The sequence below is a fragment of the Geotrypetes seraphini genome, chromosome 15 (assembly GCF_902459505.1).
Source record: "Geotrypetes seraphini chromosome 15, aGeoSer1.1, whole genome shotgun sequence".
NCBI classification, from domain to species: domain Eukaryota; kingdom Metazoa; phylum Chordata; class Amphibia; order Gymnophiona; family Dermophiidae; genus Geotrypetes; species Geotrypetes seraphini.
In genome coordinates this window covers 19,744,960-19,757,889 of record NC_047098.1, presented here as the reverse complement: position 1 = coordinate 19,757,889, position 12,930 = coordinate 19,744,960, and the positions used below count along the sequence as shown (strand labels likewise).

Genomic DNA, 12,930 nt, shown 5'->3' with positions numbered 1-12,930 from the left:
GATTAAGACACTGCCTTGAAACTACAGCTGTGAATGTTTGTCACCTACACAGTTTTTCTGATGTGGCTCATTGGTATTTTCAGGTTTAGAGGGAATCTCCTTTACTAAGAATTAAGCCAATTTAAATTTAGAATGAGCCAAATGATGATAGCATGTTCCTTCCAAATTTGTTACAATGAGTTCCTAGAAATTTATGAAGTCACTAATTGAAAAAAAAAAAAAAAAACCCCACAGGTTAGCTCATGTCAAACTGCTTTATTACATCTTAAATAACAGTACATTTTAATATAGTATCTTTCTTGCATCCAGCTTTCTGGTATTACACGGTCTTTAAAATTAAATACAAAAAAAGGTGTAATGGGATACAGGTTGCTGAGCGCTCTACAGAGTTATTTTATGGAAAGAGGAAAAACTGGATTTTTTTGTTTGATTTTTTCGCTGCCAAGTCCAGGCCTAACGCACAATTACAGCACACTTTTAGTTTGTACAGAAATGGAGGGGAAAGCCACTATTGCTGCCAGGGAGGAGAAATTCTTGTGTACAGTGTGAAGGCAGGAGCTAACAGAACAAATTGCCGTCCAAAATGTTGCTAACATTTTATTCAGTAAAGAAAGTCTGGAAAAGCTATTCATCATTTAAAATAAAATCTACAATTCTGACTTTTTCTACAAGAGGAACTGGCTGTGGAGAGAATTTCTAAATAAAATGATCAAGTGTAATTACCCTTGGAAATTTTGAACAGCAATTTAAATTTGAAGAGACTGCTTTTGTTTTTACAATTAGGGAAAAAAATCCCGACTAAAAAGCAAATTGCACTACTGTAGACTGTGCATAGCTTTCTGCTAAACAGCATTTGCCATCAATTTGTGCACAGAGGAGCAGGAATAAAAAAGTGACAATGATTACAGGTCTAAAAAAAAACCAACAACAAAAAAACACCTTGAAGAGGCTAAAAAAAAAAATTAAGGACTTAGTTCCATATGCATATTTTCAAAAATTAGCATTTCTACAGCATGCGACTAACGTAAATCCCACCCAGTATGGCAAATATGAAAAAAAACCCTTCACTTTGTCTTAACTTAGAAAGTTCAAGATTTATTATTTCCAAAACATTTATTTGTACATCATTTCATACACAAAGAGATGACTGAGTAAGTCCAAGCACAGGGATGGTGCTCTCTGAGAAACAGAGGCCCAACCATCAGGGTAGCATAAGGTAGAGAAACTGTTTTCCAATTGTACTATAAAATCTAAGTACTAAAAATAAAACCTGAAATTTCATTTGGGAGGGGGGGAGGAAGGAGGGGAAGGGCTTGATTTATACCTATTACCCACAGACAATAAAGATTCTTTAAACTAGTCCCTCTTTGCTGAGGAACCTGTGCTTGGTTAGTTTGTGTTTGAAAATTATTCTGTTTTTGTGCAATTGCCTATTAGAGAGAAATAAAAAAAGGGAAAATGCATTTTTGGACTAAATTTACAGTATTAACCACCTTGGAAGCTAGTATAGGACACCCTAGTTTTTGTCTGATTGACCAAAGAAATACATTAAAATAAGGAAATGATTTTAAAAATGACCATCTGAAATTGTATGAGAAAAAAAAAGTCTTAAAGTGTTTTGTTTCAAACTTAACAAAACAATTTCAATTCTGAAACCTAAAAAAAAAAAAAAACCCAACTTTTAAAATTACCTAAGTAAACTTAGTTTATCATGTTTCCTGTTATCAAGTCAATGACTTTCTGGTAACGTTTCACGATAGTGTTTCTTTTCATTCAAGACAATATATAAAATGAAATGGTCCCAAAAGGAATGCACAATTTTGTTTCACTTAAAACCACATAATTCTTCCTTCTGGAGAATTGTGCTCTTTATTTTGGCAAGAGGGAAGGTTTTGCCCTTTGTACAGAGGAAGGGGAAAAAGGGCATCCAAATTAGTATAGTTGGATTGGATATGCTAGGATCTGAATTTTTTCAAATGTTGGAATGCTCTTCCAGTCACCGTGGAGTCAATCTGCCACCCTGAAGAGAGAAAATATTTTACAAATTAGAGAACAGTGGGGCATATGCAAAATTCAGCATAATTTGCTTATGTAGAAAATATTTATGAATCTTATATTTTACAACTTGGGGCTTTATTCAAATCCATTTTCAGTAATATATAGAGAAGAGAAGAAAACCTGGCAGATCTGAGAGCAAATGATGCATGATCTTGAATCATTCAGGATACAATACTCATTTTCTACATGTAACTTTGTGTGATCTCAGATAATTCAGTCTGTGTGCTTTAGGTTGCCACACCACTTGTAATATCATGCCACACAACAAAGTGAAACTTCTCTTAGTTCTAATGAATTTAGAAACAAAAAGAAATCCAAAGTCAGATCCAAATCTGACTAAATTGCTTAGACAAAAGCAGATAGCGTAGCTGGTTTTAAGAAAGGTTTGGACAAATTCCTGGAGGAAAAGTCCATAGTCTGTTATTAAGATATGGCGGAAGCCTCTGCTTGCCCAGGATCGGTAGCATGGAATGTTGCTACTCTTTGGTTTTTTGCCAGGTACTAGTGACCTGGATTAGCCACCGTGAGAACGGGCTACTGGGCTTGATGGACCATTGGTCTGACCCAGTAAGGCTATTCTTATGTTCTTATGCCAAAAACATGGATGAGTTTGATAACCAAACTATTCTCCACATGCAATTATGGGAATTTTTAGTAATATGCTACTGATCCAGGCAGGAGGAAGTATACTTTAAGGCCAACACTAGAAGTGACTGCACTTATACTTCTGAAGCATTAAATAACAAAGCTGCTTGGGAACCTATTTGGGTGAAAGATGCTATATAAAACATTAAGAAAATACCTAGAGACTTTAGTTCCAGATCTTCAAGAAGCTATCCCAAGATCCTGTTGCCACTGCCATACCATCATCAGTCACACCCAAGCAACTTACTCGATTATCATGGCCGGCAAGAACACCTGAAAAAGGAAGAAAATAATTTTTTCATGACTTTTCAGTCACAGGTGGCATTATGTTCTTCATTCTTTAGAGTCTGAAATATATTAATAGAAAGTAAGTGATACACTATAGGCTACAGTGATCATTTTTATGGTTGTCTCCACCTGCTGCAAGCATTATTTTTATTAATTAGCTCTTGATATACCGCAGTGGGCTATGAGAAAACATATATGTGGTTTACAAAACAAACACTAAACCTTAGAAAGTGGATAGAACAGAGGGCTGAAGCAGGAGGGGGAATTGGACAGGGAAGGTCAAAAGATGGGATGAGGAGAGACTGAAGGTGAAGTAAAGATATAACACCAATGCTCTCTTGAAAAAGGGATTTGAATTTAGAGAGATGGAGAGAATTCCAAAGTTTAGGTCCAGAATAGCTGAAAGCTATACTGCAGGTAATGTCCAGGCTGAAAAGGTTGGTAAGGGGAGGGAGGTGAAGGTAATGCTTTTGGTAAGGAATGTAGCAAATTGAGAGGGACATATGGAATTAACAGAATTTGAATGTGAACAGGGGTGGAGGGCAGAAGGCCCTTGAAGACCAGTGTCAGGATTTTGTGTTTTATGTGAGATGAACCAGATAGACAATATTCAGTCAGTGGTATAGGGATTACTTGGTTGAAGTGGTGAGAACTGTGAATTTATTTTTTAACTTTATACTGCTTATATATCCCAAGCAGTTTACACAGAATAATGATCAGGTTCTCTGTTTTCCCTATCTATCTTGGTGAAATCATTATGGTACCTGACCATGGTGGACTGAATTAATTACAAGCATTTAATTGCAACAAGAAGGAGGCCTTCATACAATTAGTTGCAATAGTACAGGCCTGTGTCACATCCACAACTGATTATATTCCTTTCATAATATGAACACACTATCCTTTCTTCTGTTGGATAGCACACAGTAACTTTTTGTCAATATCTAGGAATATATAATGAACAGATATGAAATTCTAGATCCAGGCAGTATCCTATTTAGAGCCCACTGCAAAAATCACATCCCATTTAAGTTTTTCTTAACTTAAAAACTGATTTACATAGTTTCTGCCCATTCAAATCAATTCTGGGTGGTTATAATATAAATATACTAGTGTTTAAGCCCGTTACATTAACGGGTGCTAGAATATAGCAGCATTTCCCACCCTTCCCTGTGCAACAGCAGCATTTCCTGACCTTCCCTGTCTAGAAACAGCATCCCCCCCCCACACACACCTCCCTGTGCAGAAGCAGCATTTCCCACTCTTCCCTGTGCAGAAGCAGCATTTCCCATCCTTCCCTGTGCAACAGCAGCATTTCCCCCCCCACACACACTTCCCTGTGCAGAAGCAGCATTTCCCACCCTTCCCTGTGCAACAGCAGCATTTCCTGGCCTTCCCTGTCCAGAAACAGCATTTCCACCCCCCCCCCCCCACACACACTTCCCTGTGCAGAAGCAGCATACGCGGGTGAGCCAGCGAGAAGGAGAAGGCTTTGGCGGTGGTGTTTTTGGCGGTGAGTGAGGGCAGGAGGGGGAAGTCGCCGGCTGTGCTTTCCCGATCTGGCCGCCGCATACGCACTCTGACCACGGACCTATGGATCACGCAGGTCTGCGTGCACATGCGCAGCTAGCGTTTTATTATATAGAATATATATTAGACTGGAAGTTATGGTTCAGATTTGCTTTTAATGTTATAAGGCTTGCCTTTTTAAAACAAATTTTATGTTATTTATATATATATATATATATATATATATATATATATATATATATATATATATAAACTTCTGGATATATATATATATATATATATATATATATATATATATATATATATATATATATATATATATATATAAACTTCTGGATATATATATATGTATGTATATATATATATACACATACATACACACACACTGTGTATATAAATAACATAAAATTTGTTTTAAAAAGGCAAGCCTTATAACACTAAAAGCAAATCTGAACCATAACTTCCGGTCTAATAGAATTTCATTCTCTTTGAAGGCTCTCAGGATGGCCATTTCCACACAAAATTTAAGAAAAATGACTATTGCTGCTCTGGGCTGATTAGAGTCAGTTAGCTTTTGACCAAGTGATGAACCCATTTTCTCCATGTAGTTCAGACATGCTAGCACTCATCTCACTAGCAATTCCATCAAGCTTTATCCAGCACAAACTCAGGGAAATCCATGAAGCAAAGTATTATATTGAGACCCATTATAAGTCGAGTTTATTTTCATGTACTGCCAGCAGCTTGTCCTCATTCTTAGAAACATGCAGTTCTATGTTGGCCAGGCACATACTAACTTACCAGTTGTTTAGATCAGGATCTCAAAATGGCCTTAAAAAAATCAAATTAGGACTCCAAATCTTTGACCATTGCTGGTGCTAAGCCAATGGGGCCTATCTGCAAAGTGTTCATTTTTTCTTCCAGCAGCTTAAAGGACATGGCTAGTCTTGGCTTGCTGACACCTATCCATAAAACTTCCCCTAATTCCAAGGAAGCCTTAACTGGAAGGGGAATTTAATCAGATTTTTGTTGATATGCTCAGATGTGGGAGCAGCCCCCCCAAATATGAAAACATTCTTTCTATCTCACCACCTCCAAAAATAGCAATATATTTTTAACCACCTAACCTAGAATGTACTGAATTCATATTAATCCACATAAGACAATGCTGTATCAGCTATATTCATCATAAACCAGCACTAGTAAAGCACTCTGCAGTGGACTTGCCATCAAAAATATATGGTCAATAGCATCTTTAAAAATTCATGGAACCGCAGGAAATCTTTTGCATCTGTTCAGAAGGCTGAAAGTTGTTCTAGAATGCATATTAAGAACAATTTAGACATGTTAATCACTCTGTGTGTCTAAGAAGCATCTTCTGGGTGAAAAAAAAATGTAGTTGTAGTAGTAAGATCTGCTTCCAAAGTATAGTCATCTCTGCATGAGGAATTTTTGAAAATAAAATGCAAAATGGAGGAACTCTTTCCCAACACAACTAAGAAATTCTCCCTTCTACAAAAGCTTCCGTAAAGGCCTGAAAACCTACTTGTTTACAACATATCTCATCCAAGCTAAATGACGCCTTTAGCAGAAGTTTAGAAACTCTACATTCCTAACAAAGATCCCACCAAACAACAGATAATCAGTCTAGATTCCCTTATCGTGATGTCTTGATCCCTAATGTAAGTTTATAATTCCTGAATATAACCCCAAACACAAGATTGTAATTCCTGGATATGACCAGTAACCCTTAACCTGTAAATCACATTGAACTCCTTCTGGGGTATATTAGCGATCAAAAAATATTAATGCAATAAAATGTAATGAGAAAAGCATTGGGCAAGGAGTACATTTAAAAGCCTACCTCAACCAAACCAGCAATTACAAGAAGATTATTGCTTTTTATGTACCGCTACATTTGAAATTCTGAACAAAAATGGTAGAGGAAAGAAATACTCAGGTCCTAGTGTGGAGCTCAAATAAATGATCTTAGACCTCCTATCTTAGCTAAACAATTCCTGTTTGAGTTCCTCATATGTTATTACATTAACAAACATACCTTTTATTACCTTATCAAACATACCTTTCCTCCAAGGAGCTAATGTACAAACATTTTCAAACTGCACTTTACGTGCTAAAATCCTAAACAATGTATGTTATCTGCAAGCAAAGCTCAAACAGTTTACTACAAATTGCTATGTGAACTGCCAACTAGTGATGAAGCATGGAATACCTGTTGCCATAGGCAGAAGCCCTCTGTGGTTAAATTAAAATTCATCTTTTGAAATCTATTTGACAATGACATCGAACAGTTTGATAGGATTTCTTGTCATTTTATTCTTTTTCTCGTCCTATCAAAGGAATGTTTAGGAATGCTTCATTCCAACTGTCCTACCTCTTCTTTTCCAGATCAGAGAAAACACAGGACAGATATACTGTATAGAGAAGTTCAAAGAAACAACCAAACCCCCTCTATAAGCCATGATTCATATCTCTTGCACTTGTTTAAAATTCAGATTAGCTAACATGACAGATTGTTTTTACAGTTTAAATGCTACTTAAGATCTGCTAAAAAGGAAAATAATTCAGAATATTCAGATTGTTTTTTTTTTAATCCAAACTATGCACTTAGCAAAAGGTTACTTTAGCAGTCAGCTTTGCTCTATAATATATTTATTTATTTATTCAAAAAATTTATATACCGTCTAAACAAAACTAAAGCTTAACTTTATATACCGGGTCATCAACCTAAGGAAGCTAAAACTAAACAGTTTACATAATTCTCCCATAATCTTACCTAACAGCTCTCTGTTCATTAATAGGACTAATAATGGAAAATAAAAATAACGGTTGGCACCAGATGTTGAATTAAGTTAACTAAAGTGGTAATTTCACTATTACTATACTAGTACCACATTTAATATAGTATGAGAAAAGCCTGCACTATCAATTGTACATCAGCATCTCCTTAGCCTGAAACTTATAGCTCAACCTGGAGAGATTCTTTTATAGCAAAATGGATTTTTGCATTAGCGGTGCCTTTGTTTTTATAGTGGCTTTATTCTCATGCCCTTGCATTAAGAGACCCCTGAGGAAGGAAGTCTTAGCCGAAACACGGACCATGTTGGGTCCGCAACATTGTTAGCTTATGTGGTTCACTGCATGGGCCTGTACTGATATTCTATGTGGATTATTGCATGCATATTTTGAATGTGTTGGATACAATAAACGTTTGAATCGGGAACATCTCTATTCCACAGTACTATTATTTATGGTTTTCCTTTCAGCCAAAAACACAGTGGTAATACATCACCTGCTCTATCAGCTTTGAGTGCATCCCAGACATTGCAGTTAAAGTCATCATATCCAGCGAGGAGGAGACGTCCACTCTTGGAGAATGATACAGACGTTATACCACAGATGATATTGTCATGTGAATAAACCATGAGCTCCTGATCAGCTCGGAGATCAAAGAGCCTGCAAGTGGCATCATCTGAACCAGTGGCAAATGCATTGCCATTGGGGAAGAACTACAGAAAGATAAGAGGTGGAAAAAAAGAGAAGGTAAATTTAAAAAAGTGTCAAAAGAATTTTTGAATGAGTTCATCCCAAGAGAGTTGACCCCATTTAAAATATCCACAGAGAAGTTCTTTTCCCAAAATGGACTTCCCTACACAGCCATTTATTGCATCATCATCTTATCTGTAATCATTCTATTCAGCTATTTGTAATAGCGATTAAGATGGTCAGTTTACATTAGGCATTACATTTAACAATAAGATATGAACAGTGAAAAAACCCCATAAACTTCATATCATAAATCTTATTAGAGAATAGTACTAGTGTACAACCTAAAACTAGTCACCCCAGCAGTATACAATATTATCATAAGGATTAGTCTAGAATACCGCTAATACCAGACAATACACATCAGTATTGTTAGCCCGACAGATTTGAAGGACTATGGCCTCAGAATCGGAGCCTACGCACAGCAGTGGATCACAGACTGAGGATAATCTGCGTAGTACTACAGCTCCTGCTCCAATCATTGGCCGGTGTATATATATTTTTTTAAACAATTTTTTCTAAAGCATTTCAATAAAGCTAAACCCTTCACCCCGAACTTCAGAAACTTTTCAAGGGATACTGTGTATATGTAAAAAAATAGACCAGAAAGACTTATCTTGTTGCTGACTTGTCTTTAAAAATGGATTCTGTCACTAGTGTCTGTTTGCAAACAGATAAGTCTTTCTGGTCTATTTTTTTCAAATCCTGGCTATTACATATACACAGTATCCCTTGAAAAGTTTCTGAAGCTCGGGGTGAAGGGTTTAGCTTTATTGAAATGCTTTAGAAAAAATTGTTTAAAAAAATATATATACACCGGCCAATGATTGGAGCAGGAGCTGTAGTACTACGCAGATTATCCTCAGTCTGTGATCCACTGCTGTGCGTAGGCTCCGATTCTGAGGCCATAGTCCTTCAAATCTGTCGGGCTAACAATACTGATGTGTATTGTCTGGTATTAGCGGTATTCTAGACTAATTCTTATGATCTTATTAGAGAATGACATGGGGACAAGTTTTTCCCTGTCTCCGTGGAAACTCAATTTCCTTGTCCCATCCCCACGAGTTTTATCACTGTCCCTGCCCCATTCCTGCAATCCTCAAACACTTTATCATCATAAATGTTCGAAGCTTATGTGGTTAAGGCAGAGCTTACAAGAATGGGGCAGGGACAGCGACAAAACTCCTGGGGATGGGGGCAGGGAAATTGAGTTCCTATGGGGACGGGGGACAAATGTGTCCCCGGGTCATTCTCTAGCTCTTATATACACTGCTGTATGGATTGACATACTTCTCACTTGCAAATCAGTAGCTGGCTATAGTTCCTGTAAGCAACAGACAAAACTCTTCAAACAATCCAGCAGTCACCATTTCAGCAAACTAGGCGCTCGCTTCAGACTTTTGAAAACTGCTATCTTAATTCAACAAATCCTTGTGCAAGCCCTGTATTACCTATTTCTCAGATGTGAAATTAATGTTGTGGCCATTCATATCTTCTCATATGGCCTTCAAGCCTGTGGATCATTTTGGCTACTATTCTTTGTTACTATCTTTGGCAATTAACACACCAATATACCCTTCCTACTAATAAAATATTTTAAAAAGCTGTTCTGTAATGTTTAAAATAAAATATTTGTAAATCTTGTTATGCCCAAAACCTAACACACAGAAATATTTTGTAGTTTAAAGAAACTGGCATGCAAAAAGTGAGAGAATCTGAAACTAACTTTTTTTTTTTTTTTTTTTAAACCACAGCATCTTACAACAATTTCATCTTCATCAAGAATGAAATAGTGTCTTGGATATCAAAGTAAACACATACACAGATGGCATTGATGTCAGACTCATGGCCAGTAAAGGTTTGCCGACACATTCCTTCTCTAACATCCCAGAGTTTGGCAGAAGCATCACAAGCACCAGAGACAAACAACCGGGTATCAGGGGCCAGAGAGAGGCTCATAACATCCCCAGTGTGGCCAGTAAATGTGGTTGTCTGTTGCCCAGTTTCGATGTCCCACAAAGCACTAGGAAGAAGGTGGAAGAGAAAAGAACATATGATCATACAAAAATCATCAAATTCTACATGACAAATCAAGGTTTGAAATACTTTGAGATCTTATCAGCTGTTATACAACTGAAGCTTGGCAGACTGTATTCTGAAATATAGGCAGCAATACCATTAGCAGTCAAAAACAGTGGTTCTTAAACCTGTCCTGGGGGACCCCAGCCAGTCAGGTTTTCAAGATATCCTAATGAATATGCCTGAGGCAGATTTGCATGCCTGCCACCTCTATTTTATGCAAATCTGCCTCATGCATGCATATTCATTAGGGATATCTTGAAAACCCTCTCATCCCACCCTCCCTCCCCCTAACCCATAGACAAAGTTCTCTCCCCTCTCCAGGCCCCAACCCTTTAATCTCCCTCCCAACCTCACAATTACCCCCCCAAGCAGGGGGTCTCTGCGGCAGCTCGTGGTACTCGTGGCAGCCATTTTAGAAGGGAGCTGCGGGGAGGCAGGAGCAAGAGGGCCACACTCCTGCCACAAAAACCCCCGCTGGACCCTCAGGGACCTTAGTAGGCCTGGGGGTGGGGGATCATTGGGTTGGGAAGGAGATTAAAGGGTCGGGACCTGGAGAGCCGCAGGTTGCCAACCCCTAATCTAGGGGCTTAAGGCCTGCTGTCTGGCAAAGCTTTCTGCCACACTGGTCACAAGATCATCTAATCCCTTACCAAACAGAAATTTCCCCTTAAAAGGGAACCTGCTTAGCGTTGCCTTGGAAGTCAAATCTCCTACCCATTGACTGATCCAGAGCATTCTACGAGCAGAGACGAATAAGCAGACACCTTGCTCATAACTAATTATATCATAAAGAACGTCTGCTACATAGTCAACCCCTGACATTACCAGATGGGGTAAAGGTTGCCATCTGACGAGGGAGTCTGAAGCATTCTGGTATGGCAAGCAATTGCCATGAACAAGGCTGCTGCAGCTGCTTTCCTTCCTAAGGTTAAGACCTCGAACTGTCTTTTCAGGACATCTACCCTGCAATCCTGTACATCCTTTAAAATGATACCTCCTTCACTAGGCAGGGAAGTATGCTTGGTAACCTATGCTACTTTAGGCTGAATATATAGCTGTTGAAGTTCAGGAGCCATGCCCAGCAACCCACAAGGAGCTCTCTGGGGTCTCTCAATGCTCCGTGACTAGCAAAGTAAAATAGAAAAAATGCAGACCATATAAGAGCCGCTCAAAACAGAACGCTGTGTGGCTGAGGTCTGCAGAGCTTCCAAATTTTACTCCCACAGTGAACCCATAATCACTTCCAGCAATGTTGCTGGCTTGAAAAGGCGGTGCACCAGCAGGTCCTCTCCCTTGATCAAGGGCCACCACCATCTCCTAGCTAGTGGCTTCTGCTTGAGACCCTGAATTTCCTAAAAGTAAAGATTCACTTTGGGGCAGCAAAGGCATAGATTCCGATCCCCTGTCCTCTGGCTCCAAATCTGAAACCTTCTCTTGGGGGGGGGGGGGGGGGGAGTGTGCTGAGAGGCCAGACACTCTTGCACAGTCACAGGCATGTCTTCCATGGGCTCAGACAGACCCCAACAATTTAAATAAGCTGTCAATGTAAGACTCACAAATCAAGGGTAAAGCCCAGAGTAAAAGTCCAGTGAACCCCTTCAGGGACTCATCTTTTTCTCTTGGCTCTTCAGCATCCATGTGCTTGCGTTTCACCAAAACACTCTCCAAGGGATCCAGGAAGGATTTCCTCCCTAGAAACTGAGCTCTTAGTGATTGCCTAGTCTTAGAGGTACAAGAAGGGGGCTAAGCCCAGGGTCCCTGCTACCCCTCATGTGCACCGTGGCATATGAATGCTTCTCAGCTGACCATCCAGTGCAAACCTGGCATGAAACAGGAGTTGAAAGACCTGAGGAGTCCATAATAATCAATTTTGAGTAGAATTGAAGTATTTTGAGGCAGATAGAGGCTTTTAAATAAAAATCAGGAAATCCAAAATGGCCACTGTGTTTTGGTGCCAAAAATTGGCCCAGGAACGCTACAGCAAATAAGCTTAGGGAAGATCCTATATATCCTGTGTAAGCATCCTTTCAGCCTTCCTCCTCTGACGATGGTAACCAGTGTTTCGCTCAAAGCTGCGTCAGGGGGGGGCAGGAGGGTAGGACATGATCTTTGCAAATCGGCACCAAACTGAATGCTTGTTATCATTATCGGAGGAAGAAGGCTGAAGGGACGCTTACACAGCTCTGCAGTAATGGCTCAGCACAGCTGTTGTAAAATATATAAGTAGCTGTATTCAGAAGCCTGTTGAAAAAGTGTTTGCTGGGCTGTGTACCTTTACTACAATTTAATAGACTTTAAAGATTATATTGATTACGTCATTCAAAATTTAACAAGCATTTAACAACGCTGTTTAAGGAAGATTTTTTGCAAGCCAGTGAGATACTTACCCTTTCTAGTCTTTCAGCAAGATTCCATCTGTCTGAAGACGGGGTTCTGAGGCTTTTTTCCTCCTCATATTAAAACTTTGCAGCTGCAGTACTTTATTAAATGATTTTCATTAGAATTCTTTAGAGTTGAGTTGGTATATATTTTTTGGTATCAAAGAAAACCCATTCCCCTGCGTTTTGTTGCTAGAATAGATCCTATATCTTGGCGCAGAAACTTCCAAAACTGACTTTCAGAGACCTCCCTCCCAATTTTCCCATAGGCTATAATGGCCTTTACTCACTCTGCTGTGGCTGTACTGGTACTAGCCTACTTCAGCTTTTACTGCAGCTGGATAGTGGAGAAGACTTTTGCCTCAAACAAGTAAGTCCTCTT

General features: G+C 38.9%; 1 protein-coding gene across 3 annotated transcripts in view; it reads right to left on the bottom strand.

Moving 5' to 3' along the window:
- Nucleotides 1–240: 240 nt before the first annotated feature.
- GNB1 (G protein subunit beta 1) overlaps nucleotides 241–12,930 on the bottom strand; it is a 76,655-nt gene continuing 63,965 nt past the window's right edge. For all 3 annotated transcript variants that reach the window (XM_033921850.1, XM_033921849.1, XM_033921852.1), the window contains 4 exons: nucleotides 9,910–10,111; nucleotides 7,835–8,051; nucleotides 2,861–2,976; nucleotides 241–2,020 (listed from right to left, as the gene is read on the bottom strand). In XM_033921850.1, coding sequence (XP_033777741.1) covers nucleotides 2,870–2,976; nucleotides 7,835–8,051; nucleotides 9,910–10,111 — 526 coding nt within the window. In that variant the 3' untranslated portion in view covers nucleotides 241–2,020; nucleotides 2,861–2,869. The remainder of the gene's footprint in view (nucleotides 2,021–2,860; nucleotides 2,977–7,834; nucleotides 8,052–9,909; nucleotides 10,112–12,930) is intronic.